Below are 17,314 nucleotides of genomic sequence, written 5' to 3' on the forward strand. Positions count from 1 at the left end.
TTTGTCTATTCTGGAGACATCTCTCCTCTCCCTGAATATTGAACCTGATGTGAAAAGTATTCCTTTCAATGCCACATCTGAGGCCTATCTGAGTAACATTGATACTATGTCCTTGACTCTACTGGGACAGATGTCACTTGGTGAAGTTTACATTATTGATATATTTCCAGCTTGACATGGGTATTTTTGTCACCTACTGAGGGATACTGTACTTTTACTGCTACATAGCAGGATTTCAGGTCATCATTTATGATTGTTGGTTCATTATGTATTTGCCACATAGATGTATGCATGACCTTGTGTGGGGTATGTGGGAATGGACTTTACAATGGGATACTATTGTTTGCCATACGCTAACTGAGGTCTACTGCATGTGGGACAGCTTTGAGGATGAACAGGTCTCCTAGTTGTTGTATAGATAGTGTGATTTCAAGACTTCAGCCCTGCTATTGTAGTTGTCTGAGATCCTGAGTTCCCTCTGGGAAACTGTAGGTAATTCAGATGGCATGCATACATATGTTATGGCACATGTATGTGCCACTTAGGTGCAAAATCTTGCTGGGGCCTACTTGACATAATGGTATTGTTTGTGAATCAGAGTTGTTCTTCTAGTGTTATCATGGAAATGTGATGACAATATTCCTCTTTGTCCTTGCAGCATCAGCACTGGTAAGGCAAGTGGGAAGCATCTGGCCACCAGACCTAGGGTCAAGATACCACCGACACAAAGGGACCCAAGGCCCGGAGGGCAAGGAGAGTGCCACAGGGGAGACAGGATCAACATCCTCATCATAATCATTGGATTCCTCCTTGAGTGGCCACTCCCTAGTGGTGACAGACCCATCAGGGCCCCGTCCCATCTTTGTCTGCTACCCCTGTTGCTCCCCACCCAGTTGACTGTGCCCGCTCACCTAGGAGGTTGGGCATCTCCTTCATCGCAAGCACCTTCGCCCAGCCCCTGTTACCCCTGCTGCCCTCAGTGAGGAGGCTATTGACCTCCTGAGGATGTTTCTGTGGGTCAGTCAGCCATTGTAAATGCCATCCAGGGACTGGCCACCCAACTCCAACAGACCAATGTGTTCCTGGAGAGCATTCATGGTGCAATGGCTGGCCTACAGAGATCTTATCAGGCTCTCGCCTCCTCACTGTCGGCAGACAGTCATCCCCCAGCTTCTGTCCCCCCTCGAACTCTGTCTTCCCAATCCAAATTCCCCCTTCCCTTACCTACCTAAGGCACACAGGCAGATCTGCAGCCATCCACCTCAACGCCCTGGAGTGGCTTACACAAAAACAGGCACCACAAAACACACCAGCACACACACAAACAACAGCCACCTACAGAAACAGCAACACTCATTTCTTCCCTGGAGACTCCCACCACCCCCAGCTTCACAGACACAACATCAAGCATACCCACAGGCTCAACACCAACAGTCACAGACCTACCCAGTACACCCATCAAACCTGCAGACACCACCCCAGCAGTCCCACCGACATCTACCACAAATACCACACCAGCAGAAACTACAACTACAGGCACACACACATCCACCACAGACAGCCAACCCACAGTCACTACCCCAACAGACACACACATCTGCCACTTCCTGATCCCCAGCACCTCCACCTCCCGTCACTCCAAGACACACAAACGCCGACACTCACCCACCCAACCGACACCCAGTACACGTACCCATGACATCCAAACATACACAGCCTAAAACCACACCCTCAACCTCCAAATCCCGACCCCTTCCGATGACCATCCCTGTGTGTCCAAACAACTGTTTTTGGGTGACCTCGACCTTAACCCTTTTACCCCCAACCCCAGATGGACCCCACCCAGCTTCCAGGCTTACCTTTCCACCTCCAAGGCCTCCCCTGACCCCCCTGCAAGCAGCCACACCTCTACCCCCAAGAGGAGGCCCACCCCTCCCAGGAAGAAGACCACCCCTGCCATGCCCAAGCCCAAAATCTGGTCCCCCTACCTCCCCACCCCCAAATAATCCCTGAGGTACCTGCCTGCCAACTTGATGCACCTTCATGTGGAGGTTACCTAGCAGTGATAGGAGTCAAGTGTTGGCACAGTACTGTGCACTATAAAAATATGATAGGCTGGCCAATGGCTTGGACATGTCCCTTTTGTTTTAGAAATAAACACAAAGAGTTATTTTGTTTTGGGAACATCTTTATCTTGCAATTTCTTTTCTAGCTTTATGTTGTTCTTGAGTGATATTGTTTAGAATATATATTAGAATTGATATATATATATATATAAATAAATATATATATATATATATATATATATATATATATTCTAAACAACTAATCAACCATAAAAAAAAAGAAACTTACCTTACAATTCGTTGTTCAGGCAATCGTTGTTCAGGCAAAATCGTTGTTTAGACAGTAGTTGTTCAGTACTTCGTTGTAGAGACTTTTTAGTTGTTTAGCAGTAGTGGTTTAGGCAAGTAGTTGTTTAGGACCTAGTTGTTCCATCACATATTTGTACCAACACCTACAGTGATACAGTGAAAACACTACAAAATGGACACCACATCAGTTTAGAAAACTAGGCAATATTTATCTAAATCATACAAGACCAAAATGACAAACATCCAACATACACTAGTTAAAATATGAATTTTCAAAAGAATAAGAGTCTAACTCCACAGAAAACAATGGAAACGATGATTTTGCACATAGAACCTGGTTAGCGTAAAAAATAAAGCCGCACGGGCTGCATTGGAAAAGGCAGCGATTCATCGATTCCAACCTCTCAAGGGAGGCTATGTGTCGTTACTTCTCTGGTCAGGTTGGCAATGTGTAGTTTTTCTCCCTCGCAAGAGAGCGATGCCTCGATTTCTGAATGGGGCACATTGGATCCGCACAGTCGGGTTGCCTTTCATGCCCAGGGACGATGTGTGGAAAATCATGTTGTACGGTATTAGAAAACCACGCTGTGTGGGATTTGCGTTGTTATCAACAGCCGCAAGCAGGTGTTGCGCGTTGTTTCTCCAGCCATGTTGTGTCGATCTCCCAGCCACTGCTGGCAGCGCGTCGTTTATCAGCCGCGTTGCAGATGGTGCGTCGTAAATTTCCCCACATGGTGTTCTGTGCGTGGATTTTCAGCTCTTGTCTGCCAACTTCACCATTCAAGGGCCCAGGGACTGGATAGGACACCACTTGGCAAGGCAGGAGTCTCAGCAGAGAGTCCAGATGTTAGCAGAGGAAGTCTTTGATGAGTCCAGTCTTTGTTCTCTTTCAGAGGCAGAAGCAGCAACTGCAGGATAGCCCAACTAAGCACAGGCAGGAGCAGTACTTCTCCTCAGCTCTTCAGCTCTTCTCCTTGGCAGAAGTTCCTCTTGGTTCCATAAGTGATCTGATTTTAAGGGGCTTTGGGTCCAATACTTTTACCCCTTTCTGCCTTTGAAGTAGGCATACTTCAAAGGAAAGTGTCTGTTGTTCACAAGATCCTGCGTTGCCCAGGCCAGGCCCCAGACACACACCAGGGGGTTGGAGACTGCATTGTGAGAGAACAGGCACAGCCCATTCAGGTGTAAATGACCACTCTTCCCTCCACTTTAGCACAGATGGCTCATCAGGATATGCAGGCTACACCACAGATTCCTTTGTCTCACTGTCTAGAAGGGATTCACAAAGCCCAACTGTCAAACTGACCCTGACAGGGAAACCACAAACAGGCAGAGTCACAGAATAGTTTAAGCAAGAAAATGCCTACTTTCTAAAAGTGGCATTTTCAAACTGGCAATCTACAAACCAACTTCACTAAAAGATGTATTTTTAAATTGTGAGTTCAGAGACCCCAAACTCCACATTTCTATCTCCAAAGGGAATCTGCACTTTAATAATGTTTAACCATGTTAACCTGTGAGAAAGATAGGCCTTGCAAAAGTGAAGATTGAATTTAACAGCATTTAATTGTTAGGACATGTAATACACATCAGTGCATGTACCACCTTTAACATACACTGCACCCTGCCCATGGGGCTACCTAGGGCCTACCTTATGGGTGCCTTACATGTGTGAAAATGGAAGGTTTAGGCCTGGCAAGTGGGTACATTTGTCAAGTTGATTTGACACAGACACTGCAGTGGCAGGTCTGAGCCATGTTTACATGGATACTTATGTGGGTGGCACAACCAGTGCTGAAGCCCACTAGTAGCACTTGATTTACAGGCCCTGGGGGACTTCTAGTGCACCTTAAAAGGGACTTACTAGTAAATGTGATATGCCAATCATGGATAAGCCAATTACACATACATTTTACATAGGAGCACTTGCACTTTAGCACTGGTTAGCAGTGGTAAAGTTCCCAGAGTATCAAAAACAGCAAATACAGAGTCCAGCACACATCAAGAACGTGGGAAGCAGAGGCAAAAAGTTAGGCGAGCCCACACCAAGGATACCAAATCTAGCACTTTACAGCACCAAAAGTGTAATAATAAAACAAGACAACAAAAATACAATAGCCTATCTCTCTGCACCTAGATAACACAAGAATTTGATTTCAAAGTTGTGCTGTTGTGGTGGTTTGTTCTACTGTGTGGGTTTTCTGTTGATCGGTGTTGTGTGATTGATTTGAATTGTGTTATGTTGTTTTGGGAGTTGTATTTTTGTGTTGCAGGTTTGCTGTGTTGTGGTGTGTTTTTAAAGTCTGTAGTTTTTATTTATGCACAGTTGATTTTGTTTTTGCATTGCTGTGCTGTATTAGGTTGTTGAGTTGCATTGTTGTATAGGTAATTTGTGCTCTTGTGCTAATGTGTTATTCTGTTTTGTTGGTTTGCTGGTGTAGTTTTATTGTGGTATTTTTGTTTTGTTGTGTTCGAATGTTGTTTACTTGTGCTAGTTTATTGTCGTACTGCATGCTTTTGCTGGGGGTAATGGTGTTGTTCTGTGGTTTTGTTGCATTGGTTTTCTGTGTTTTATTAGCTGTTGTGTTGTTGTCTTCTATTGTCTGTGAAATGTTGTATTGTTGTAGTGTGATTTGTGTTGTTGTGGTATTATCAGGTTGCTGTTTTTTAATTGCATTTCACCTCTTTGAATGTGCAAAACACTCTTCTTAAACTGGTACCGTAAACTCCTTTTTATGATGCAGTGGTAAAAGGCGTTTGTATCAAGCAATGTGTTATTCACCGCAAAGGCATGCAATAGCCCCAACCAAAAAACATTTTGAGGTCTCAGCCATATGTTTTAACTCTAATAACCATTTTTTGTAGTTAAAACATTGCTTCCTATATACATAGTATAGAAATGCGTTTACTTGTATTGCATGTGATTTTTCTCCAGCAGTTCCTGAACTGGCCCACTCTGATCTGCAGTGACATGGAAATCAGCATTCATCTTGGTAGCAATCTGATGAGCTGAATCCGGGCGCCAGAAATCAAGCTGTGAAATGAAATTATTATTTATTAATATTTTTTATATTTTTGATTAAAGTTGCTTGTAACCAAACAAAAAACAGAGACACTTTGTTATCCTTGTCATAGATGGCCTTAGTACTCAAAAAAATATTGTAGAGGTTATAACAACACAGACTAGACACAAAACCTGAAACAAACATGTTGACCCAGACATTGTTCATATGGGAGCGAGCCTTAGCGACTTTAGTCTTCAAGATAAGAGACTCGAGTTTGAAAATCTGTGAGAACAGTGTCCACCATTCAGAAACAATAGGTCTTGTGGGCAGAGCTACTCTTAGACCATTTGCATGCTGTTCCTGGGTATATTATAACTTACACAGAGTCCGAAATTGTTGAAGTTTTAGACTAACTCAGAAAACAGAGCAACTAATAGTATCAAGAGAATCAGAGATTTTGTCAACTGAAAAATCTGGGTCGAGCTTGGTACTCCATTTGGTGGCAAAACTAGATCTATCATCCTCCCTGTCCGCAGACATAATCCTATAGAAAATCCTAATTGATGGCTTGCCTTCTGTGGTAAAAAAAGATAAGTCAAGATATCAGCACCCTTACGTCCAATACTATGTACGTGGCTATGTAGGAAAAAAAATCACAAATCTGTAGGGATTTGAAGAAGGACTGCTGTGGTAGGTCATAAAGTGTCTGCAAAGTAGAAAATGCACAAAAGCCATCAGGGTAGGAAATCTTACCAATGGTCTTAATGCCCCGGTTGTGCCATCCTTTGACCACTGAGTCGTGAAAAATAGATGGAAAGTTACGGCTGCCCCACAGAGGTGTAAATGAGTAAATAAGTGGAAAGAAATATCGAGTACAAATTTGCCCCAAATGTCAATAATGATCTTAAACTGAACCCGCTTAAAATAATTAGGAAGAGAGCGTCTACTGAAAAAAAAACTGAAGTTGTGATCAGTGAGGATATTCTTAATACAGGAACCAAAAGCAGCCCTGGAAATACAGCTTGAAATCCAGAGGGGGGGGGCAAATTTATTTGACTAAAGGGAAGTTTTAAAAGGCGTATGGCCCTTCTAGTCCTCTTATATACCCAGATGAAGCTGCCTATTGCCCCTTGAGATGCTTGAAAATAGATTCCAGAACTCGCAAAGGAATCGCCTGAAAGAGATAGAGGAATTTAGGTAAGATGTTAATTTTGACAATAATACATTGTCCAAAGATGCTAATTGAGAGGCGATTCAATGATCACATCTTGGCAATAACAGATTTTAGGAGGGGTTTAGTAATTTAAAGAAACAATACAATCAACACTAGCACTGGTCTTAATTCCCAAGTAGGTAGCAGCCGTGACTGTCTCTGGAAATGGTGTGTCTGCTTGAAGTTGCATTATAGTATGTGTTTAGGATAGGCTAAGTTTGTAACCAGAGACAGTCCCAAATCTCTCAGCCTCGACTGAAATGTGTTCCATAGCTAACAGGTGCCTAGTAGAGTAGATTGCAACCTCATCAGCGTATGCGCATATTTTAAGTTCGATGTCCTTTAGAACAGTTTGTGTGAACTAATCTTAAATAGGGTTCAATGTAGAGAGCAAATAATAAGGGAGATATAAACAGCACTGACAGGAGTGCTAAATGAAGGAGTTAGCCTGTCCAACACCATACTAGCTGCTGGATTTCAATAGAGAGACCTAACAAAATCAGTGAAACGGCTACCAATACAGTATGCAGATAAGGTATACCAGAGGAATAACCATGAAACTATGTTGAAAGCCTTCTCGACATCCAATAAAACCATACCCAGCCTATTACTGACAGTCTTTACCACATCAAAAGTGGCAATAGCAGAGTCTGTGTGACTTTTGGTATCTTGGCCAGGAGCAAAACCATGTTGTTGTGGCTGAACTTCATACTGGCCAGGTGAGCAACTATGATTTTAGTGAAAATGTTTGCGTCTGCATTGCCCATTGAAATAGGCCAAAATGACCCTTCCTCCTCTGGAGATCTTTTTTGAGGAACACTGTGATATTGGTAAGATTCCAATTTCAATTTCAATGCTTGCCACCAAATCAAGAATAGGGGGAGCAAAACTTTACTAAATACCTTATGGAATTCCTATGGGATAGCACACTCTCCTGCTGCCTTCCCTGAAAGTAACAATGTATTTGCCTCTTCAATTTCTTTAATTGTAATATCCCTCTCTAATTCTGTAGACTGTAATGAATCAAGGCAGTGCAAGCACACACACTGTATGTATGTTTTGATCCTGGACTGTGCAATAGGTGGTGAGTGACCATAGATGTCCTTATAAATATCTGTAAAATGTTTCACTATGACAGAAGTGCTATAGTGAAGAGTGCTGTCCTTACCCTTAATACTTTTAATTACTTTCCTATTTCTTTTTTTCTACAAGGTACTGTACAAGAACTTGTCCAATATCTTCCCTACAGTCATATTGCAGAATCTTTTTGCTAAGCTTCTTAGTCACAGCTTTTTCCTGTAGCCCCTTGTCCAATATAAAGCAAAGCATCACCAATAGTAGGTATGTAGAACACTCATCCTGGCTGATATCCTAATAGCTTGAAAATACTGGCATTCTGCCTCCTGAAGCTGGGCTCACATTTTAGGGACTTCCTCTTTTTCAAGTCTATCAGCCTGCAAGATAGACTGAAGTGCACAATGCCATATGTAAGCCTTCAGCATATCCTATACAACATGGGGTGCAACAAAGCCAGCATTAGCTGGGATTAATTCCCTAAGGTTATTCATACAAGCTATATCAGCTGGAATAGAAAGGAGTGATCTGGTAGTTGTAAAATCAAGAGAAGCAGATTGTGGTTTGAGGTGATCATAGGACAGGCTTCCATTCTTGCATACTGAATCAGTTGCTGGACAATAAAAACCATGTCAATGCTTGAGTACTGCCTATGTGGCACAGAAAAAAAAAAACTATATCCTGGACTCCTGGGATATAGAGTCCCCCAAATGTCAAATAAATCATGGACCTGGACTAAATCCTGGATTGCAGCTGGAGTTTTCACCATCCTCAGATTGACAGCATGATGGTAGTTTCCTCTGTGTAGCTCATTGTACAGTTAAAGTCCCCAAAAATAACTAAGGGCCTCATTACAAATGTGGCGGTCCGCAGTCCACCACACTCGTGGTGAAGGTCAGACCGCAACATTCCTGGCTGCTCAGCCACCACATTACAACCCTGGCAGGCGGACCTCCCAGAAGACCACCGACACCACCAGGAACACAATTCCAGACAGGCTGATGGTGGTCTGATTTGCACTCAGCATCAGCGGCGCTGAACTCAATGCCACTGTGCTGATTACAACTCACCTTTCTGCCAGCCTTTCTATAGCAGTCATCCCGCCATTGAAAGGCTGGTGCAAAGTCAGTGCCGGGGGCCACATGGGCATGGGCAGTGTAAGGGCCCCCCCGCCCAGCACCATTGGAATGTGCACTGTCAGCTTTGCAGACAGTGCGCTCTCCAATGGTGCTGATGTGCTGCGATATTGGCCTCGCTCCAAATATCAGAGCACTGTTCCCACCGGTCAACTCGATGGGAACGGCATAATACAATGTTCCCACCGGTCAGCCTGGCACCAACATTGTAATACGCATGAGGGTGATGCCCCCACCATGGCAGTGGTATCCTCCCTGCGAGTTTGGAGGTTGGCTTGTCTGACCTGCAAACTCTTAATGGGGCCCTAAGTTCCCTGACCATTCTTATAGTTCCAGATTTAGCCAAACAAAGATCTCTGGAACTTAGCATTTGTCTTATAAACCATAACAATAGTGATTTTCTTAGTGTGAATAATAATCTGAGCAATTGTCCATTTACCCTTTGAGTCTGAGGCAGTTCTCTGAATCAAATATTCCAAATGTTTTGAGCAAAGTATCGGAACCCCTGTTATGGAAGATGACTGACTGGTGCAGTTAACAGGATCAGACTCAAGCTGCCTTAAAAGAAACCTATATTTGTATGCCAAATGGAGCTCTGTTAAGCAGATAATCTGTGACTTGTACGCCAAAATCTCTTCACTAACCAACCATGTTTGAGAAGGTGGTTAAGGCCAGCTATGTTCCAACACATCAACCTTAGCCATGGTGTGGTATCTAGCCACTGAGCAAAACATCACTATAGTATCCAAATGATAATCCTGCTCAGATCTAAAATATACATGATCACAGCAACTCATTTTTGCTAACACCCACAAAAAACTAAGAAAAAACCCAACTGACAAAATAGGAGAGCCAACATATATGACATACACCAAACAAAAAGGCCCACCCCAACCACAGAAAAAAATCATCCCACCCCTCAAGCGGTCAGAACACTGGGACAGTAACCAGAGCTCTCACAATCCCACCCTGCTCCCATGCCCCGAGGTCACCCTGATGCAAGAAATGCATTCATAGTTATGTAGATACCTCAGCAGAGCATGAAAAGCCATGGATAGAGGAACTGAAGGGCACATAGGAGAGAGCAACAAAAGTACTAAAAATGTAATACAGGACAGTGCAGTTATGGTAGTGATTCTAACCCTGCCACTTCTTGAGAACTTTGGCAGTATCAGCGTCAGTATAGCAGTACCCGACATGACTGGATGTTTAAGTTTAAGCCAGGGGACTCCTGTAGAAAAACTTGCGCACCCACTGCTTTCAGTGGATCAAACATCTGTCTAAGCCGCCAGTGTTTATCTGTTGTAGGTTTACCAAATTCTGTTTGGATAAAAAAAGAGTCAGTTGAGATGGGAGCTGAGGGAAGTGCCTTCAGAAATGTCACTTATCTCAGTAGTTACTGATATATATTAGTGATGTCCAAGGATCTCTGATCGACTTTGCTGAGGGCATACCAACCTCTTCTGTATATGCCACACACTGCTGAATCTCTGAGACCTGTGTTGTAAGGGTAGAGACTCTCCCAGCACTTTCAGCTAAAGATTGCTGTAACTGTAGAGTATCACTTCTAACCTGGGTGTAGTGTTGAAGTGCCTCAGAGCACTGAACCTGCATTAGTTGGATAATAGTAGTAAGAGAGGGTTCAGCAGCAAAAGGAGAGAGTTGTGCTTGCATTTCCCATGTTTAGATCAATTGGGCCCATAATTGTCTCCCCAGCAAAGCCGCTACTATGTGGGGAAGCCTCTGAGTTACATATTGGTTGATTAGTCAACATTATACTGGGCTTATTGAGACTATCCAAACCTTCAGAAATGGTCAAGCTATTTACAAGTGTGGTAGAGGAAATTGGTATACCGCAGTCTGGTGTCAAGCTGCAGCAGACACCCCTCTTGAGTGGCCTAGGCTGATCCACCTAGTCATTACTGATGGCATGGGGGGTAATTTTCTTTTTCATTTCAATGTTACTCACTGCTATAAGGGGCAGTTCTTAGGGTCGACAGTCTTTAGGGTGACCTTGTTTCTTTTCACCTCCCCAGCCTCCACAGCTGCCAATGGGTCATTCAGTGAATCAGCAAATGATCCAGAATGGGCAGCTTCCTGATCATCACATTGTGGGGGGATTCAGCCTGTCTCTTGTCTGTTGTTAGACTGAGGAATGGGTGCTAAACTGTGCTCTCAGCCACCAGTATTACCATGACCGCCCAAAGTCTCTAATGGTAAGTCGGCATCAGGTATAGAGGCAGTATTGTCAATGCATTGCTGAATGTCCCTGGCACCCCCGAACAGAAAGTTCACTATTAGATGCATTGTCACTGAAGGAGGGCACAAAAAGGAAGCTAGCAGGAGGAGAAACATTGTTACCCGGAGAAGCAGCTGCTGATAAAGTAGCAACTCCCGCAGTTGATACTGTGTTACTGGTTGAGTCAAACTGCTGGGTTTCCATCTTTGAAGGAGAGAGCTGGCTTGATATGAATGAAGATGGGATTGAAGACAGTGTATCCCCGTGTAAAACGTCTTTATTTACTGACTCCAGCAGCACTCACGGGAGATGATGCCACGGCGGAGGCCCCTTGACTTGAGACAGCAAGGCGACTCCTGCATCCAACATTAACAGTTTCAAATTAGAGAAGCAGAATGCCTCTCCGCCAGCTGCTCTGAACCCGAGCCCGGCCCGCCCAGTGGTTGAGCCGGGTTAGAGGTGAGATGAGTCCCTCTACTACCTTGTAGCGTGCTAGGCCTTGTAGGCGCCATCACAGCACAGAATATGGCACAGGGAATGTGTGTCCTCCCAGAGATGATGAAACTGCCACGGAGGTCCCACAAATAAAACAGCTGCATCGAAAGCGAAGAACACATGTATGCTGTTCATGTTTTTCCCCTCTTGTAGTTTTGATCTTAAATGTACTTCAGAGGCACACAGAGAGCCGCGGGCAGCAACAGAGCAATGGGATGGGAGAAGAGTGCAAACAGGTCAGAATAAACCTGCTGCCATCTTCTTTTCCCCCGCAAAATTAAATTAGGAGCTTTTGTTATTATAAATAAAATACATACCATATAGCTGTTTAATAATTAAGAAATTTTTCATAATCGTTCAACATTTCAAGAATAACTCTATATTTAAAAATGGTATTCCTGCCAATCAGAATGTTGGTGTGCTTAGCCAGGATAATTTTGTAATTTTATTGCCATTTTCTCATGGCACTTTTGCTATTAAGCTTTCTTTCTCCTCTGCTAATCACTGAAGCCTTCTCTGAAGGGATGGTAAGGTCCTGGGTTAACATAAAGGGCCTGATTCAGAAAAGAAAATGTCAAATTTTGTGTAAGTTTAAGTTTGTTTACTATTCACAAAGGGGTTTACCAGTAGTATCTTTACAAGTGTGAAGTCTCCGCAAATAAAAAGATAGGACAGTCCTATCTTTTAATGTGCAGACACTCCACACTAATAAATTTGCTTATTGTAAACCCCTTTGTGAATAGCAAACAATTGTAAACCTACACAAAAGTGTAAGTTTACCTTTGTGAGTCAGACTCAACGTGAGCACTGCGGTGCTAATTTAAGACATGGACCCGATCACAAACATTTTAAATTGGTGCTGTTCATTTCCTTGGTGGTAAATTAAGGCATTGCTTCTACAAAACGTTTACCACCTTATTATGAAAACAGGATTCTGGAAGTGGTAAAATATAACAAGTGCATTTGCTGTGTGATATTTTGTTGTGGTGGTGATACATTTTGTGCGCTTTTGCCCTGCTGTGTTTTTGTGCTGTAGTATTGCAATATGATTTTGTTCTATTGAACAGTCGTGATGTGAAATGTTAAGTTCATTGTGTTGTTACAGTACTTTGTGTTTGCTGTAGTGTTATGTTTCATTGTTAGATATGTCAACAGATGCTGCTGCATTTCCAGCCAAAAGCAGAATATGCCTTGAAAGTTCCTCTGACAACAACAATTAGACTCCGTATTGTGGGACAGTAGCGCTGCTCCAGCTCTTTAAACTCTGTAGGCACCCGTCAGCCCAAAACTGTGTCGGAGACAGTCTAAACTTAGCTCCCAATGCTCACTTTATCTGGTATGTCCCTCTCTCTGCCACTGTTTTGCAATGACTGATTTCTAAAATAATTGAAGAGCTGGATCAGCACTATTTTATCACCTTATGCCAAAGTAAATGGTTGCTTGTCACTGGAACTTTAAAGGCTTGTACTGGTTTTGACAACAAATGAAGCAGCATCTGTTGACATATCTCAAGTAAAAAACAGGACATATCACAATGACATAAACAAAGCAACATAACGTCACAATTAAAACATAATATGGCACATCAAAACAGCACCCAACTCCTAAACCAAAGTGCAACAAAACAACAGTACGTTGCAGTAACACAGCTCAAAAAGCAGCAGCACAATAGCAACAGAATACCTTACCACAAGGACAAGATGTCAAATAGCAAATATGTCCAAAGCATTCTTGTTACACATTACCACCTCCAGAAACTTTCATTCATAAAAGGTGAGGGGAGGTGCTTTCGCTAATTACTGCTTTAACCTACCATTAAATAGTCACTGTCAAAAATGCTTTGTGATCTGGACCAAGGTAATAACTAAAATTTCAGAATAAAAGGTTCTTGCTTAAGTTTTCATACAGGCCACATTATGAAAGTGTGGGTCTGCACAGGCCACAGATCTGCCTGATTTTCTGGAGCCAGTACGTGTGCTTTCAATATTATAATTCAGCAGGTGCTCGCTAATATGTTTGCCAGTAATGTTTAAATCCCTTCATGATCTTTATGATCCCCCGTGGCCATTTCTCATATGTGAGGTCCTACATACAACATAGCCCATAAAAACTTTTACAATCACTGTGTGTAAACCATCAATAAAAGTGGGGCCATTTCACATCCATAATTAAGACAGAAACACAGGGTTCAAGCAAGATAGCAACACAGTCACCCCCTTCCCCGGCCTGCAAAATGCCTAAAAGTACAATGTTCCCAGCAAGGTTGAAAGGAGACATTTCTTTGCACATGCCTGGGACTCTCAGTTCATGGCTGGGACTCTCAAGCCACGTGTGAGACCCAGTCGGTGCACCTAGAATCGCCAAGCCCAGCAGCTGGCCTCATGATCACTTCCAAACGAGCAGTAAGTAGCACATCATCAAAAGTGATCACTCACTGTTAAAGTTTCAGGAGGAGACAGTGGGTGACTGCAGATTCTACATGACTGCAGCTGAGGGTAGGGAGTGCTGCTGTTCGCTCTTACAATACCCCATGAGCTACTTTGATTGTCATTAGCTGTCAAGTCGTAGTGTTACGTTTGGCACCTCAGCCGATCCTCAGGGTGGTGTTTCACCCTGCATTCATAACATTCATCAGGAGCAGGGAGAATAGAGGGACACATGAAATAGGGAGAGGGTGAGAAGAGAGAGGATGAGACCACGTGGACTGAGACAGACAAAGGCAAAGGGAGGCAAAAGGGGACAGGAAGAGGGATGCAATAGGCGATGGACGAAGAGTTGGTGGAGGGAGCGGAAGAGAGGCAAGAAAGGGGAGAGTGGCAAAGGTAGGAAAGAAGGAGGCTAAAAATACAAGAACAAGATTGGAGGTGAGGTGGAAGGATGGAGCAGAGGGAGAAAAAGTGAGACAAAATGAGAAGGGGAAAAAAGGAAAGGAAGCTCAAAGGAGAGGAAGACGAGAGAGGATACGGGGTGAGAAGGAAACAGAGGAAGGAAGGGTCAGAAGTTTGAGAGAAAACAAGAGAGAGCAGAGGAAAGGTTGCAAAGAAGAAGAAAAAGAGATAGAAAAGAAGAGAAAGATCAAGGTGGAAAGAAGGAAGAAGAGAAAGGTGGGAGAAGGGGAAGAATCAAGAGGTACAGGATGCAAGAGAGGACAAGTAGAGGAGAGCAAGCATATGTGTCAGAAAGAAAATGTGAAGGGGCATGGTGTGTGTAGAGAGTGAAAAAAGGAGGGAAAGAAGCAAAAGGAGAGGATAGTAAAAAGAAATGGAGAGAGGGAGAAGTGAATGGTAAACACAAGGACAGAGATAAGAGTAAGGAATTGTTAGCGGTTTGCATGAGGATATACAAAGAGGGGGAGATGTGCTTGGAGTTTGATAAACGATGAAGAGAGGAGGAAAGTATTTTTGATGAAAGATGCAAAGAGGCGGAAAGAGGGAAGATGCTCTTCTAACAAGGGAAGGATAGATAGTGCCTCAAACTCACTCCCTTAGTTTCCTTAAGTGCCAGTGGTATTTGGGCCTGATTTTGGGGTAGGTTTTAACGGAGAGTCCCTGATTCTTGGTGAAAGTGCTAAGTGCTAAAGAACATCCACTGCTTAATTTTTCTCCACGAGCAGAACAGCATGGTGGAGGAAACACCACCGAGGTACTCCCATTGACAGGTTTTTAGTTTCTTTACGGACTGTCCTTGGTGTCAGGTGACAAGTTTCCATGTCCTGGTAATCGAAGGTCCCCTTGTCCTCTTTCCCAGAGCCCACCCCTTAAAAGAGTAGGATGTCACAAGAAGGGATGCCAGTATCAGTTTGAGCATACTTTGTGGCGCGTAGGGTCAGGTCGTATTTGCCAATAAAATCATCATCAGTGCCTAACTGCACCAGGCTACTGCACCCCCTTTTTAGCACCCCTTTAGTCCATTACACTTCAGACAAACGATGTAATCTCTGAAAGTAAGTAATCACTTCCCTCACACACAACTGCTTTGTATCACTCGAAGTGTGACGCTTGAAGTCATTTCACTCTACTAACAGAGAAATCTCGCCCATAAGCAAACTGGCACTTCTCATCTATCAAAGCCTACCCACATATTAGGATGCATTGTCAAAATAAGGGCGTGGTTTCACGGTTACAACTATTGTTCAGAAAAATAACAACTGTGAACAGAAAAGAACAACTAGTGGAGTGGAAGATGCTACTACTGTAGATTTAGAAGTCACTTACCCTTACAAAGCGAGTCAGGTTCCTCAGGAACTCTACTTGCTGATCAGTTTCCAGATTTACACGAAACACTTTCACTCTGAAAATACATCAACATGAGAATGTAAAATATACATAAATGATTACTCTACAAAATCTTTAAATGATAATTTCTGGTTCTACCCATCATAGCGTCGAGTGGGTGGAAATGCAAGCGCCAGTGGAATCAATCCGAGAAGAACAAGGCGTGCCATGGCTCTGCTTTCAATAGCGAGCGCCTCCTGCCACCCTTCTGCGAACTGCAAAACCTGCTCTACTGCTGCCTGCTAAAAGCACTTTTATTTCACAAGTGGTGACTCAAGGATGTGCCTGAAGATTAGGTCCATATCAGATGTATCATTCTTTTAGACAACCCTTTAAATACACACGGAGGGAGGCTGGTTCACAAAACTATTTTTGATGGCGCTATTCCATGCTATTGGTGGTAAAGCACTGCACAGTGCAAACTCCTTTTACCACCACACTATGAAAGTAGAGTTGTGTGGTGGTGATACTGACATGAATATGTGTGCAATAAATAACCAAACAGACTGGAGTTGAAGTACAGCTAAACTACAGCACAGCAAAACGACACCACATTACACATGCACACCACAATAAAAGCAGTACAGCATCACAAGACAACGCAACACAATAATGCAACAATAACACACATATACAACACAACGAAACTACACAATACACTAACGAACTGCAATGAAACAACACCACAATGACAGCAAACACACCCCAACAATACAAAAATGCAGCAAAGCATACAAATCCGACTACACAGCACAGTAATATACCAATAAAAAACATAACTCAACAAATACATGTGTTGTGTAAGGTCGCGTTGTGTTATTGTTTAATGGTTGTGCGGTGTTGTGCTAGTTTGTTGTGAACTGTTGCGGTTATGCTTTTGTTCTGTTTTGTTATTTCATTTTGTGCCATTGTCTTTTTCTTCTTTTTCCCAGTGGATGTTTGATGCATAGAAAAGAACATACTGGTTCGTTCATTTCCATATTACAGAGTCTCTCAAAGACAAAAGCGAGAGAAAATATATTTATACTGTCTAAACGAAAAATTCCATTCAAACAAAAACAGATTTGTCTGGATAAACATTACACTGTTGGGTTCCAAAGCTTTTATCTTAACATTACCCAACACTAGCAGTTTATTAATCAGTTGTTATAACTGCGACAAACAACCCTCTCTAATCCTTCTTTACGTCAGAGGCTAAATTGGCCAATTTAAACCTACGTTTACTAGCCACTTAGCGAGAGGATTCTAAATCTTAGAGAATCTCCCCCTAGCCTTTGTCCCTTTGCATTTAAATAAACTTATTTCCATATGACAGCATGACAGATAGCCATCCACTGATTAAATAATGGAGGATCTTGATTTAGCCAGTCTCTCAATATGCAATTTCTGATGGCCCTTGCCACAAAGAATGGGTAGCTAATAGCTGAATCTGAAGTTGCCTGACTCGCAATACCTAATATTATTAACCCCTTCGCTGCCAGGCCTTTTCCCCCTCCTGTGCCG

At 43.0% G+C, this 17,314-nt stretch overlaps 1 protein-coding gene across 1 annotated transcript in view; it reads right to left on the reverse strand.

Annotated features, from left to right (window-relative positions):
• LOC138265569 (mast cell carboxypeptidase A-like) overlaps positions 1 to 16,049 on the reverse strand; it is a 222,652-nt gene extending 206,603 nt beyond the window's left edge. Inside the window, exons 1-3 of the mRNA XM_069213393.1 lie at positions 15,911 to 16,049; positions 15,752 to 15,827; positions 5,285 to 5,409 (exon numbers count right to left, since the gene is read on the reverse strand). Coding sequence (XP_069069494.1) covers positions 5,285 to 5,409; positions 15,752 to 15,827; positions 15,911 to 15,981 — 272 coding nt within the window. The 5' untranslated portion in view covers positions 15,982 to 16,049. The remainder of the gene's footprint in view (positions 1 to 5,284; positions 5,410 to 15,751; positions 15,828 to 15,910) is intronic.
• Positions 16,050 to 17,314: the final 1,265 nt, after the last annotated feature.

Source organism: Pleurodeles waltl, chromosome 11 (assembly GCF_031143425.1).
Source record: "Pleurodeles waltl isolate 20211129_DDA chromosome 11, aPleWal1.hap1.20221129, whole genome shotgun sequence".
NCBI classification, from domain to species: Eukaryota; Metazoa; Chordata; class Amphibia; order Caudata; family Salamandridae; genus Pleurodeles; species Pleurodeles waltl.